Genomic DNA, 14,609 nt, shown 5'->3' on the forward strand with positions numbered 1-14,609 from the left:
CTTCTATAATGAAATCATTACCATTGTTCCCTACTTAGCGTTCCTAACATCAGCTAAAATATGTAGACACCCTGTGATGCTTTTGTCAAGGACCTTGCAGTGCTAAACATACAACTAAGAAATAGGTGAGGTGAATCGATCAGGTAACAAGTTTTTTTTTTTTTTAAATCAGTCCCCCACCTCCAACCATCAAACCTCTGTCCCACTCTTTATTTGGCGCATTCACTCTCCCAGAAATAACCCTGTGGTCCATCTGTTCCCCTAAAAGTGAGGATCAAGTCAGCCAACGATGCCATTATCTATACAAGGGATAAGTGTTTTTTTTCTTTAGGCTAGAACATCACCTGTTCATAGGTGAAGCATCCAAGAAGTTGCCATGGAATTGGCCATTGCAATGAGCATACATACCTCCATGCATATATAAACAGTTGGCTCTGACCCCCATGGTAGACAACACAGCCAAGTGAGCCCCAGTCTCCACTGGGGGAATTCTACCATTAAAAGTGTTATTCCCATGCACGTCTCTGTCCCCCATCCCATGGAAGAGGAGTGAGCTGTCTTCGCTGCATTAAATCCTCCCCTCCTACAGATCTGCTCCAACAGCTGGACTAAGTCACTAACCAAACTCGGGTCACCCGGCTTTCCATCAGGACTTTATCCCTCTATACCAACAAAGCTAGTTGGTATATAGATAAAATGAAATGGGCATATATTTCTGAAATAATAATTAACAATTAACTTACTACAACCTTTTCTGTCTGCCAAGATGGCTGCATTAGTTTTTTTTTTGAAGGTCAGAGTAAAATGCAAAAAGTGCATAATTTCACTGCTTACGTCTAAATCAACATACTAAGTATGACTCTGAAAGGTGTTTTTTCTCACTATTAGAACCAAAACATTCCATAACAAACAGCTAGACAAACTTTATCCTTACAGACAAATTAAACATCCTGATAAATCGCACCATTATAAAAGTATAACATTATTTTGTGCCTAAAGAAAATATTTCTTAAAGTGCTGCATTAATAATAATTAAAAAAGAAAATATGAAATGTTATCATTCTTGCCCAGAAACAAACTCTGATTGCTTCTAAATGTGCACCGTGGATGATTGGGAATTATAGTGATACAAATGCTGGGAAGAAGGAATGACCCTGAAAATTTCCTACATATTTAATAATGTAACATGGGAACGAATCATACTTTGTAAAACCAGGGATTAAAAACAGGCAGAACTAATATAGATCTGACAGACCACCTAAATTAAAACACAACACTACAGATATTCCGCAGTACTGAAATAGTGCCACTTAGGGGTACTGACCCAAGTAATTGTAGGGCAAGAACCCCCCAATGTAGTGATTTTACTGCCCTAGGATAAGCTGCCAACTACTAAGCCCAGAATGGTATCTAGGTTATTAGGAGCCCAGTGTAGTTCCCCGATCTACAGGCCCCCTCAACTGTAAGTTGAGGAGTGCAAAAAAAGGCTTCTCAAAGTTGAGAAAAATAAAAATGGTCTGAATCTGCATGAAACCACTTTCTACAAATGTAACAAAGCAGCTTGCTACAGTTAAGACACTGCAAAGAAGTGTTTCAGCTGTAATCACAAATAAAGTATCAGCATTCCTTTCGGAATGCCTGTACTGCACTACAGCACCATCAGCATCTGCCTACTGTGGCTCTAACAGCTTGAGCCATGGCAGTAGCCCCCCCCCCCCACCATAGCTACATCTCTAACTAAACCACCGACACTGAAGCAGCTGTAAAACATGAATGGCATTACTTTGCTTCCATACGATTAGGAAGGGCAACAATGAAGTGCATTGTCATATTTCAACAATAAATTTGAACATTTGTCTTTTCTCTTATGTACATAGTTCCTTTTGCTAGTAAGTACAGTTAAGATAAAATAACCTACATTTTTCATGTCCACAGACTCATGGTCTAAAGAACCATTTTTAGAAAACTTCTAACAATCAAAATTAACACAGATCAACAGCTCTATTAAGTAGTCTTTTGTCTGCAAGTCTTGTTATAGGTATGCAATATACACTTGTCTGCTGTTCCCTTTATGTCCAGAATGCCCCATTTGGATTCCACGCAAATATCATTTAGTGTACCCTTTGTAGACAAGATTCCAGACTGTACCAGTAGGGAAAAATGGTCAAGTAAAAGGCACATCAGTTTGCTGCCGAATAAGGACTGGAACATTTGCGGCAAAGAATATTTTTGAAGGCTTCAAGTGTGGTTTCTTCTTAAAAACTGCATTTTTGGTTTACTTGAGAAGCATCAGGAAACCACTGGAGTCATATCCCAAAGCTACAAAAGAAAGAGAAACATATTAAGTGAGAACCATTACTACTACAAACAAACCAAGGAACACACACAAGCACTACTGATACAAGAAGGATATCTCATAAAACACCAGCAGGCAAAACAAGATCTTATGAAAATCAAAAACATGCAAGACCGGGTTTCAGATCCCCCTCTACTTATTTCAGTGTCAATGTTGCTCTCCTTAAAGTAATATAATGATGCTGTGGTACTGCAGTTTCACAAAAATCACAGGTCAGCTTCTTTACATTACATGTGATAAATCCATTGGCATATGTATGGAAGTTCAGCATATAAGCATTTGAAAACAAAACGTGCCAAAAGAGCGTCTATGTTTAATCATCGAACAGCATGTTCATCGAATGGCTGGTCATCGAACTCCAATCATCGAACCTTCCTTTAATCAAAAAGCTAAATCATCATAAAACTTTACATCGAATGCTGATAGTTGGCCAACATCAAGGAAGCAGAACAGGGCACTTACTTACCGGTAACTTAGGTATAAGGAAACTAGCCCTTTCCCCACTGCAGTGTGATCTCAGAGTTGGTATATATAATTAATAGGGGGCGGGGCGCAGCTCCCCACATAAGGACTGTCCAGTGTTCACCTAATCTTCTTGTTGTGGGGGCTGTGCCCCCCCCCCCCACTAATTATACATACCATCTCTGAGATCAGTGGGAGAAAAGTTACTGGTAAGTAAGTGTTCTGTTCCATTTCCTTGATGATGGCCAACTATCATTGTTTGATGTAAATCTTTAAGATGATCTGGCCTTTCGATTAAAGGAAGGTTCGATGTTTAGTGTTTGATGAACAGCCATTCGATGAACTTGCTGTTCAGTAATTAAACAGAGACCCACCAGTTAGATGCCTGGCATATAGTGCAGTAATGGAGTTTGTATTGAACTGTACAACGTACATACATGGAGTTTCCTTACTGTTTGCTAACTAGGGTAATAGACTGCTCTGTGAGGATGTTTTAACTACTATTTGGAGAATAATAAAGCACAGCAAAATAAACGACAAAAGTGAAAACCATGTAAACAGTATATGCTCTGGCTAGACACATACAAAATGAAAGAATAAGATTGTAAGCACAAAAGATACAGTTCACGCTCTGTAAACTATATCAATAAAAAAATCTTTGGATACAATAGTGAATAATTTGAAATACATACAAAATAATATAACAATGCTTAAAAATATCTAACTAGCTGGGGTTAGAGGTAACAAATTTAAGCCCTTTATTCTTTTGCAGCCTTTGTGATATGTATTACAACCTCCAGAAAAAAGTCACATCAGCATTCCCATTACAGATATCAATTAGCTGGGAGAATACTGTAGCAGTCCTGTCATTCTAGCCCCCCCCCAAGATTCTGATGCAGTTACACTACAAAATCAGCTTCCTTCAAATAAAGGGGGCACTGATCAGATTTGAGCCGCTTAAAGTAAAAGGATAGCACCATCTCCTGTGAGCAATAGAGAACACAAAGAATGCTAGCTAGAAAACACAGAGGTGACGGATAAGAAAAACAAAACCAAGTATCATCCCTTTAAGTGCATATTGAATATTCAACAGCAGAAATTAATTTCCATATGTGATTGAGGAAATGCAAGTCTATTTCATCTATACATATTTAGTCCAATGCTGGCACCCTTTGAAATCATAAAAACAAATATACAGATGTTCAGGTTTATTTATGTGTTTAAGTACTGTACAAAACTCTTAAGATAAAATACAATAGGTAATTTAACAATACAGAATCAAAAAGTATTTTGGCAAACCATACACAAAGCATCAATTTTTTTGCAAAAAGTACACAAATAATCAGAGGAAATCCACAATACAGATGAACAAACACTTCGGGTCACAGTTTACCAAACAGTTTCAAAACACTACTGAAAGGAGGTGGTCAGGGTTAAAGACACAAAGCCAGTAATGGGCGTATTTATACTCTACATCTTTAAAACAGATGTCAAATTCCTGTCAATTTGACAAAAACATGTTGATAAATTAATTACCTTCTACAAAAATGTAGGCAACAAAATGCATCCAGCTTCAATTATGGTAGCAGCAGTTAAAGTCAACAGTCAGATAGCTGCAACAATCTAAAACCCGTTTAGTTCTTCTGTCACTAATAACAAAATCTGAGACAAGAGGCTGTTACAGAGATAGCATTGGTGGTAAAGCCTTTTATTTACTCATCCAGATAAAAGGAAAGGATGACTACAACCAAAATGACAAGTGCAGATAAACAGAAAGCCTGCAGTGATAAATTATTTGGTGAAAGACAAGTAGCATGTAACACAGCATCTCGAAACCGAAGATTGCTACTAAACACCATACACCAAATGTCTCAAACCACAGAAGACCGAAAACAAAACGCTATTAAATGTGCAATTTAATTCCAAATTCCATATTAAAGTTTCTGCTAGAAATGGCAGTTTGTGTCTTTTGGGTTTTCCCGGTTAGGGGTCGCCACAGCGAACTCCGGTCCGCTGATTGGTAGTTGATTTTTACGTGCTGAGTTACCAGCCGCGACGCACAACCTTCAACGAAGGTACGCCCATTCACGCATGTCTCCACGCAGAAGAAGCTCTAGCTGAGAATCGAACCGGACAGTGTCTTACTGTGAGGCGACAACGCTAGTAATAACCTGAAAATGCAGAAGTAAAACTGGGTCGTTTCCACTAGTAGCCAGCTGTTGCCATTTTGACAAACTTATTGCGAGTCAGGAACAGACACACATACCTGTTAACTCTGCAGATGCTCTTTACAAGCATTCTTAGTCTGGTCACATTTTAGAACTGCATGCACATCATTTGTCAAAGTCAAAAGTCAAAGTAAACTTTGTCATTTAGAACTGCACATGTGTAGCCTAAACAAAATTTCTTGCATCAGTACAATTCTTGAGATTACAAAAGAAAAAGAAACAACACATACAAGTAGAGGAATAAATATAACTAACAAATAGAATACTACTCTCAATACACGCAAGAAAGAGCAGAGACATTTGGCAACACTCGTATATGAAAAGAATTCTCTCCTCGGAGTTAAATTAACTACCCTATTGAAAGTAATACAAAACACATTACAGATTGTCTAATATTGCACCTGAGTGGGTTAAATACCACCAACTAAGGATATAATAAATAAAAATTGCACTAAATTGGAATATATGCAAGTATATATTGCACAAATAAATAAAAATTGACTTATGTGTCCTGACCCATGGGACTAGTGCCAGAGTTCAGAAGTCTAATCTCTGTAGGGTAGAAACTGTTACTGAAACTTGTAGTCCCCTACAGCAGATGCTGCAATATTTCTTGCCCAATGCCAGATGCTTAAACAGTGCATCTGCAGGATGTGTGCTGTCCTGTATTATTTTGGTGGCCTTTCGGATGCATCTTGCAGAATAAAGTTGTTAGATTGATGGAAGACGGGAACTGGTTACTTTCTCTGCAACCCTCATCACTCTTTATAGCACACCTCCTTTCTAGAATTGTGCAGCTTCCAAACCACACTGTGAAGCTGCAGGGGAGGATGCTCTCTATTGCACCTCCACAGAAGATGGAGAGAAAATGAGGAAGAAGGCTTTTTTTCAGCCTTCTTAAAAAGTGGAGGCATTGGTGCACTTTCTAAAAAGTTAGCTGGCGTTTCCCGACCACAAGAGATCCTTTGATATGTGTACACCTAGGAAGTTTGCACTCTTAACCCTCCCCACTCTTATCATTGATCCTGAGTGGTTTGTACTCCTTTTCCTGAAGTCGATGATCATCTCTTTGGTCTTGCTTACATTCAGGTCAAGGTTGTTCCCCTTGCACCAACTGATCAGAGATGCCACCTCCTCACTGTATACCCTTTCATCCTCCTTTGTGATGAGCCCCATAACTGTGGTGTCATCAGCAAACTTGATGATCTGGTTAGACTTGTGCTTAGCATAGTAGTCGTGGTTTAGGATGGTGACCTGAGAATACATCTCTGTGGAACCCCGGTGTTAATCGTGATGCACTTTGATGTGTTCTTACCTAACACACCCTCTGTAGTCTCTCAATCAGGAAGTCCAGGATCCAGTTACACACATGTTTACAGATTCCTAAATGTGCCAGTTTTTCTATCAGCTGCATTGGTACCACCACATTAAATGCAGAGCTGAAGCCTATGAACAGCATCCTCACAGTTACTGCCATGTATCACAGTCGACACAGTAGGACAATGCTATGTAGTGTCATAGTCTACATGGTTTATACATGTATATATGGGAATAAGACCAGCTCCTGTAAGCTTCCAGCTGACAAGGACTGACTTTCTGTGCTAAAAGACTGTATCCAGTTCCCCTTTGTAAAGCAAATGTAACTGCTAAATGCAGCATACATGGAACTTCCAGGGGCAAAACTGAATGCCAGTTCAGCTACTGAGAGTTAAAAGATGGGGCAGACATACAACAGAAGACATAACCATGAATATCAACACCATGCAACTCTACAACAATATATTTCTTCTAAGCCTCAGCTTTAGAACAAGTCCCATTCAGTTACAAAAGTAATCTTCACTGTAATGCAGCAAAACCAAAGCCTAAAGGCCCATTACTAACATCTACACTACAAAAGAGCAAACAGGCCAGTCTCCAGAGCTGTGGACAAGGGTAAGGTGGTCCACACAGCCTATCTGGACCTCGCCACTGCCTTTGACACCATCCCCCACTCTGGAATCATAGATAAACTTAATAAGCTGGGCATTAATCCCTACGTCACTCGATGGGTTGCCAACTGGCTTACTGACAGAACCCACACTGTAAAAGTATCAGACTCCAAATCTGCTGACTCCAAATCCAGCTCCAGACAAGTGGAGTACCTCAGGGTTCAGTCCTGGGACTGCTCTTGTTTGGCAAAAACTTCTCTGAAGTACAGGCCAACACTAAGGGATTCTGGCTAACAAAGTTCGCAGATGACTGCAAATTGGGAGCCATTATTGAATGGCCAAATTATGTGGATATTCTACAAAAGGGCCTCACAGAAACAGACGCTTCATGCCAGAGTCATGGGCTCAAGCTCAATGCCAAGAAATGTATAGTTATCCCCTTTGGGAAAAAACATGCACCTGTGAATTATCACATAGGTGGCAGTACACTAAACACCGTAAGTGTGATAAGAGACTTAGGGACACAGGTGAACAGTGATCTCACCTTCGATAACCACATTGCCACAACAGTCAGGAAATCCTTCTATGTGGCACACCTCATCTCTAAGAGCTTTTCATCCAGAAAAAAGGAGGTCATTGTCCCACTGTACTCATCCCTCATTAGACCCATTATAGAATACAAATTCCCGTTTGATATGTACCTCTCAAGACATCTGCAACTGTAAAGGTCGCAGAAACACCTCACTAAAAAAAATCACAGGCCTAAAGCAGATGCCCTATGCTGACCATCTAAAAAAAACTCCACCTATACTCTGTCACATATCGTCTACTCAGAGGCGATCTCTGCTTAACATACAAGGCCATGTCAAACCCAGAGCTGTTGGACATGCTACACTTAAAGAAATCCCAATCCCTCAGAGACATACACTCCAGGGATCTAAACCTGGTCATCACAATGAACAAAACATGCAGGAGGGATAGGTTCCTGACCCAGAGACTCTCCAGACTCTAGAATAGACTGCCCATACATGTCAAGCCTCTTTGGCCCTCTTCAAAAGGAACCTTGATGATTGGATGGGAGATGGGAAATTCACCCCGGGGATCATGTCAGTTGCCCTGCTAGACAGGGGTCCAGTGAAGTAAATACTGTGGGAAGAAATAGCCAGGGAATTGTTATGGCTAGGCTTGTATAGGCCCTAGGGCTGATAGCCTAGTACCAACCTACGAACATTTGTTTACCGGGAAAGTCCGACTTGGAACAAAGCCCATTTTCATGTGAGGTCTAGGAAGAAACCTTCCAATCGCTTACCTCAGTGATGTTTCCAGAGCACGCAGTATAGCCACTGGACTCGTTTAAGAATTGTTACAAAATGGCACCTGAAGTTTTAGACAATGAAAATCCTACAGTAAAACAATGTACTATGCATGTGGGAGAAGCACAATTGTTAAACAGTTGTATCTTTTTTTCCCTACATCAAAAGAAAACAAATATCTGTCAAGCCAAATGTTGGTAACATTTGCTAACTGTTACTACTTGTAGACTTGTAGTAGCAAAGATATTTTAGAAAGTTTTTATTTGAGGCAGAAACTGAACTGATACTGCTAAAGTAAATCATTTTTCGTATTTTTATAATTATTTACTGCGGTTTCTGCTATGGATGGTTTACTCATTTTGATTCAGCAACTCTAGATAGTTCTTTTTATATTAAGACTATTTTATTTTTTAGTTGGGAACTTCTAACCTACAGATCATCCTATTGGCTCTCCACTCTTTCTTGCACCTTTATCCTCTGATCTCTCTCATATACAAGAGGCTGGAGGTGGTAAATCATACAGCAGGAGTTATACACAGCTCATTTTCTTTATGCTCTGAACTTAGGTGTCATGTTGGGGTAAGGATTTCTCAACCCTGCAGAGTTTTAAGTACAGATGGGACAAAGATCCTCCCTGACTGCCTGCGGTTCCTCAGGAGCTGAATTACAATCCTTGACTTAAAGGATGGACTGGTACTCTGAAGTCCTGTTTGGGTCTGTTCAGGTTAATACTAGGTAAATCTAGATAGAACAAGTGGGTATTTCATCAGACTTGCTTCAAATAGCGCAACCTGGCAATAATCATGGACATCTGACTGGATGAAAAAAATGGACCAAACTTGAATTATCCATTCCTCTACGGCTTTGTTTTATTCATGTCCACAGGCTGGGAAATATCACAGGAAGAATGAACAGCTGCTTTTCATGGAAGTTGACTCAGGTTAAAGGTGAAGAGGCTTAACATCTTAAATATGTCCTTTGGAGCAGCAGTGAAATGCACATTCCTCCTAATGTACTGACTAACAGATTACCTAGAAACACTGCTGAAATAATTATCTGATTTCCTTGTCTTATTGCACGAGTCTGCAAGATGGTTATCTTGGGCATGTTTAATACTCGAGTTGGAGTCAAGGACAATGAACTCATTATGCAGTTTCTTAACATTTTATGACGCTTTGGTCTCACTCATATGGTTATCAGTGCTAGCCATACATTTAGAGATTCACTGGACATGATTTTTCAGTCTGGTTTTGAAATCAAGACTGTGGTGGAATCAATCTCTTGGAGACCATCTTCTGGTGCACTTCATACTTGGCCTCATCATTACCTACTGCTGATATCAAGATACTCACATGTCAAGAGCTGCAGGTCTTGGATTGGCTAGTTGCATCATATTTATTGCACCAGCTCTTGGAGAAGGGCAGTCAGATTTATTTGTCACAACTTACAACAAACAGCATAGCCATTTCAGGTGTTCTGGATATTCTAATCCTAGTTTCTCTAAAACCTGAATCTCTTGTACGGTGAAAATCTTGGTTTGACCACATTTTACAGTCAATGCATAGACCAGAACAAAGACTGTGGTAAATATGGTTGAAGATTCACCTTCTGAAGAAGTATAGTCTGGACTTTCATTATGCTACTTATCAGCTGGAAATCTTATTTAGGAAGTCGTCATTTGCATTGAATGAGATTTCCATTACACTGAATAGTCAGCTTGCGCTTTTCTGAGTCTCAAGCATGTAGTGCAGCACAGACTATCTTGCCACTGTTAAAAGTATTTTACAGAGATCACGGTGACAAAGTTGTATAGTTATTTACAGATAACATGCTAAAATAAAGTAGTTCATCTGACAGGATTCACAATGAGCAATTGATCTGATAGGAGTTTACTTGATGTTTGCTGGGAAGAGTTTGAATATGTCAACTATGATAAGATCAAAAATGGCTGTTTCATCTGTGCAGCATGGCCACTAAGGGTTGGATATGACTCTATGAGGCTGGTAGCTTAATAGCTTCAGTCATCAGAAAAAAATACTTTCCATATTGTTTAATCACCAGTGGAGGATCAGGACATTGCCATCTTCCTTGAAAAATCTTTAATAACCACAGTCTTTAAAAAACACAATGTTTGACACTAATTTTCTTGAAAACTACTACCCCACTTCTAACCTTCATTTACTGTGAAGGTTAACAGAAGATGGTATATGCATTATTATTTAGCTTCCTGGTGCTTATTAGATGTTATCCCAGCTTTATTCCCTGATACAGTACTGAGATGACCACGACTCAAGTGGTCAGTGATGTCCTTATGACAAGTCATCAAAGATTATATTCATTCTTGGTCCTCCTTAATTGTTTGACAGTGTCTGACACGGAGAACCTTTGGATTTTCTTAGAGCAAATGAAATGTCACTGCATTTTTTCGAGATTACTTCTTGCTAATTTGCTTTGCACCTCCTGGCCTTCTCTCCCTGGAAGGCAAAGTACTTCAGGGCTTACTTCTGGCTATTACTGCTCATGGTGTGCATGCTACCACTTAGGGAGATGCAGACAGAAATGTATTATCAATCTTAATGCTGATAATATTCATGTATCTCTCCTCTTCTAAGAAATGTGCATCTGATTGTACTGTCTTGGAAGACCCCCTGAGCTCCATCCTATAATAGTGAAGAAATATCACCTCAAATAAAACCCTGAAAAAAAAACTGAAGCAATGTGATACATGACATAATTCCTCCATGTCTTCTCATGCTCCCCACAGCATAAATACATAAAGCCATTAACACATGCCAGCATAATCATCCTCCTTTGCCAATAACCCCTTTCTACCACAAATCTACCATTTCATCTTCTACCACAACTGGAGCTGCTCTAGCAATTAGTACAAGTACTTCAATTTTTCTTTGACACCAATATTCTGCTGAATATCCATCCTGAAATTTGTTCTTTAACAAATTCACATGCTCATTTGTTTTCAAATACGTCTCATGTAGCACTGCTATCTGCACTCTGCATTTCTTAATATAACTCAATAATCTTACCTTTTTGTCTATACCTGTGAGGCCATTTATGTTCCAAAATAATACGGATAGTGTAGCCATTATGATAAGAAGTTATTATTCCCACCTATTATATATGACAGCTTTTTCAAATGTCTATTTCTAGCTTTTGAGTTACATGCGCCTACTAATGTTTGGTAGGTTAATCTTTTACTCAGTCATTTCAGGTCATCTCCATTTGAAACTATGTCACATTTTTGAAGACTTTTTGCTTTAATGAAAATCCTCAAAAAATTCCCCCAGAACACCCTGATAACCTATTAACTTATAACAATATGTCTTCAGATACTGAAATTTAACCTTCCTGATAGAAAACTGTCCCAAACTGACAGCTGCTCCCACATGCATTACCTAACATAAAATTAAGGTTATCCACACTAAAGCACATGTTGCAGCCTGTACTCCTATTTACACTAACAGCAATCTGTTCTTTTCTTACCTCTATTCCCCTCTCAGATGTGAAAAACAACTTGTATGCTTTCAAAAAATATTAACTTTTAGCCTGAGGAAAAAGTGCCCTGGTTACCTTTAAATAAAACTAATACACCATTCCAGTAAATACACTGAAGTATTTAAATACCAGGAAAGCTGCACTTATTCACATCCAATAATTTCAAACTATTTTTACTGAGCTATTTGCCCTTGTACCTTCTATTTTTTTTAATTTCCCTCTGCAAAGAATGCCCAGAACTCTCAAGACTGATTGCCTGCACTTGAAGTCAGTTCGTCTAGAATGGAATGTACATCTGCCCTCAACTGCAGACTTTTCAACACACTGAATATTTATTTGCTAAGTAAGAGAAAACATCTCAACTCTATATATATATTATAACCAGTGCACTTTTACACCTCATCCCCCCATCCCAACAGCCCAAATTTACAGGATATTAACTTAACATGCTTTTGTCCAGCCTTTCTTCTCTTTTTACATTGTATTGCCTAGGTTTCTTACAAGTAAAAAATGCAACTGTTTAGTATCTTTATCACATACAAGAATCAAAAGACTCACCCTTGCCCCCTCATTTTAGATATCCCTGTTAATATACTACACACATATGATTTACTACATAACATGCAATCTCCATCATCAAATATTGTATACAAATACTGTTAAGAACAAAAAGTTACTTCTCTTTTTAGTGTCATTCCAAATATTAATGAAATAAAATAGGATATATGACTTTCAGTCTTCTCAAAAGTTTAACAAAGTCTTTCTCTACCACTTTTTCTTGTAAAGTTATATTTCACAAATGTGACTGGTGTTTTATAATGACATTTATTCACTAATTTCATTGTTGCTGGTCTTCTGTTCATCTCCATCTCTCAACACCAGCCTCTGGTTCAAGTCCAAAGTACTGCTAATATTTTTAGTCAACTCTTGTGCTGTTTTTCATTTCTCAAGCATTTTCCTTTGTAACACTGCAAAAGGATTCACCGACGGTCTCTCTCTGAGCTTTACTGTCAGAAGAATGAGAATCAGAGTCCCCATTTGTTTGATGGCTCACTTTTTTGTTGGACACATTTTTGTATTTCTTCCTTAGCCTGTTTTGTATCATAAATGTCTCTGACCCTCCAGAAAGAATACTTCTAAGATAATAGCTTGAATCTCATACCTGTCTCTCAACATTCCGTGATTGCTGGAATAAATTTGCTCATCTTCCACCTGGTACAGTGAATTATCATTTTCAACAAATACTCTACTGTCTCCAGCTTTTAAATACTTTGCCCTTCTGCCATAATTTTGTCAGGATCAACTCTTTCTGCTAAGATCACATCTTTACTAATTCAGATCTTGGCTGCTTTATCAAGGCCAGTTGTTAAGCATACACTATGTACTCTTTCAGGTAACAAATCCTGCTGTGGAATATCAGTCCAGTTACTTATTTGTGCTTTCATACAATTAATTCATTCTGTTCTTTTCAGTCTCTCTGGTACAGCAGACAATTTATTTTTCCCTCTGAATGCTCTGTATGCTACCATTTTTTGAAATGGCTTTTCTTTAGAAGTCTCATTCAGCCAGTCTTTTCTTCATTTCAACCTAGGATTTTTACACTTTTATCAATCTAAATAGCTGTTTACAGCTTTTTCCATTTTTTTCCAGCCTTTTGTTATTTGAGTCAATATATTCCTTCAGTGCTTCACTTACTTTAATCATCTCTGAATACATTTATTTTTTCCTCTAAATTACTGGAAGACGCCTCTTGTACCAAAACAGGACCTTGAACTGCTTTTTGCTGACCAGTTGCAGGATTCTTCCCTGTCAAGGTTCACTCTTCACCTTTTCTACTTGATTTTCTTTCAGGCTCTCCAAGTTTTTCTCTGCTGGCATCCATGTACTTACTAGCTAGTGACTGAATTTTACTAAAACTGGCAGAATTACTAGCCGCTGTCTCTCTGTTTCTTTCTTCATACTAGGAGAGCTGAAATTAAGCTGTTGATCAGTGTGCAGCCTTCTTAGAAGTCTGCAGTGCTCTTTACCTTAATCTTACAAACAGTAATGTGGTACATCTGCAGTGAATGCACAATTATGCAGCTAGACTGATGACCAGAACAAGTCATACTGCACTGCTTCTGTGCATCTGCCAGATGTTGCTGGCTATGTGCTTATAATCTTTATTCTCACCTAATGTATCCATAGCAACCTTTATCCTGCTTAATTAGTGGATATATTGAGACCCTATGTGGGTAATACTAGGTATCTCAAGTCATCAGCTAACAGCTGCTGGCAGTTCCAAGCACTCATTCAGATGCATTTGATAGGTTAACTGCCTACCTTGTTCCAGTTCTTTGGAATCAGTTAACTTCCCTGATTCAGGTGCATGATTCATAGTACTGCTTTAGGAGTTCTTTAAATTACTATCTTTATACAAAAGTCTTTACCAACCAGGGCATTTCATCTATTTTTACATTTCCTCATTTGTTTAAACTAAAATCTTACTTAAGTTTTCCTGCAAATATGACTTGATTTATTATTTTCAGTATTTTGATTTTATGTGTTGCATGTATACTTGAGCAATGATTTGGAGATATGCATTTAAATAAATACATAAAACTCAGCTAAGGGTGGAGCTGAACTACCAGAAAACTGGTTAAAGATATGTGGTCAATAGAACTAAAGTATGTAGTAGTAAGCAGGTAGAAAATAAGATAATTACCCTTAAGTGTACTCAAAATGTTATTTTACACAAGATCTGCATGTTACTGTAGGAATTTATGCTTTACAGAAAGTGTCCAAGAAATTGAAGGAGAACTAGAAACAT

General features: G+C 38.5%; 1 protein-coding gene across 1 annotated transcript in view; it reads right to left on the reverse strand.

The window, feature by feature from the left end:
• WDFY2 (WD repeat and FYVE domain containing 2) overlaps positions 1-14,609 on the reverse strand; it is a 543,829-nt gene that overhangs the window by 1,723 nt on the left and 527,497 nt on the right. The window contains exon 12 of the mRNA XM_044071679.1: positions 1-2,319. This exon is cut by the window's left edge and continues 1,723 nt beyond it. Within this exon, the coding sequence (XP_043927614.1) occupies positions 2,290-2,319 (30 nt within the window). The 3' untranslated portion in view covers positions 1-2,289. The remainder of the gene's footprint in view (positions 2,320-14,609) is intronic.

This window comes from Protopterus annectens, chromosome 5.part0, assembly GCF_019279795.1.
Source record: "Protopterus annectens isolate FY-2018-M chromosome 5.part0, PAN1.0, whole genome shotgun sequence".
Taxonomy (NCBI): Eukaryota; Metazoa; Chordata; order Ceratodontiformes; family Protopteridae; genus Protopterus; species Protopterus annectens.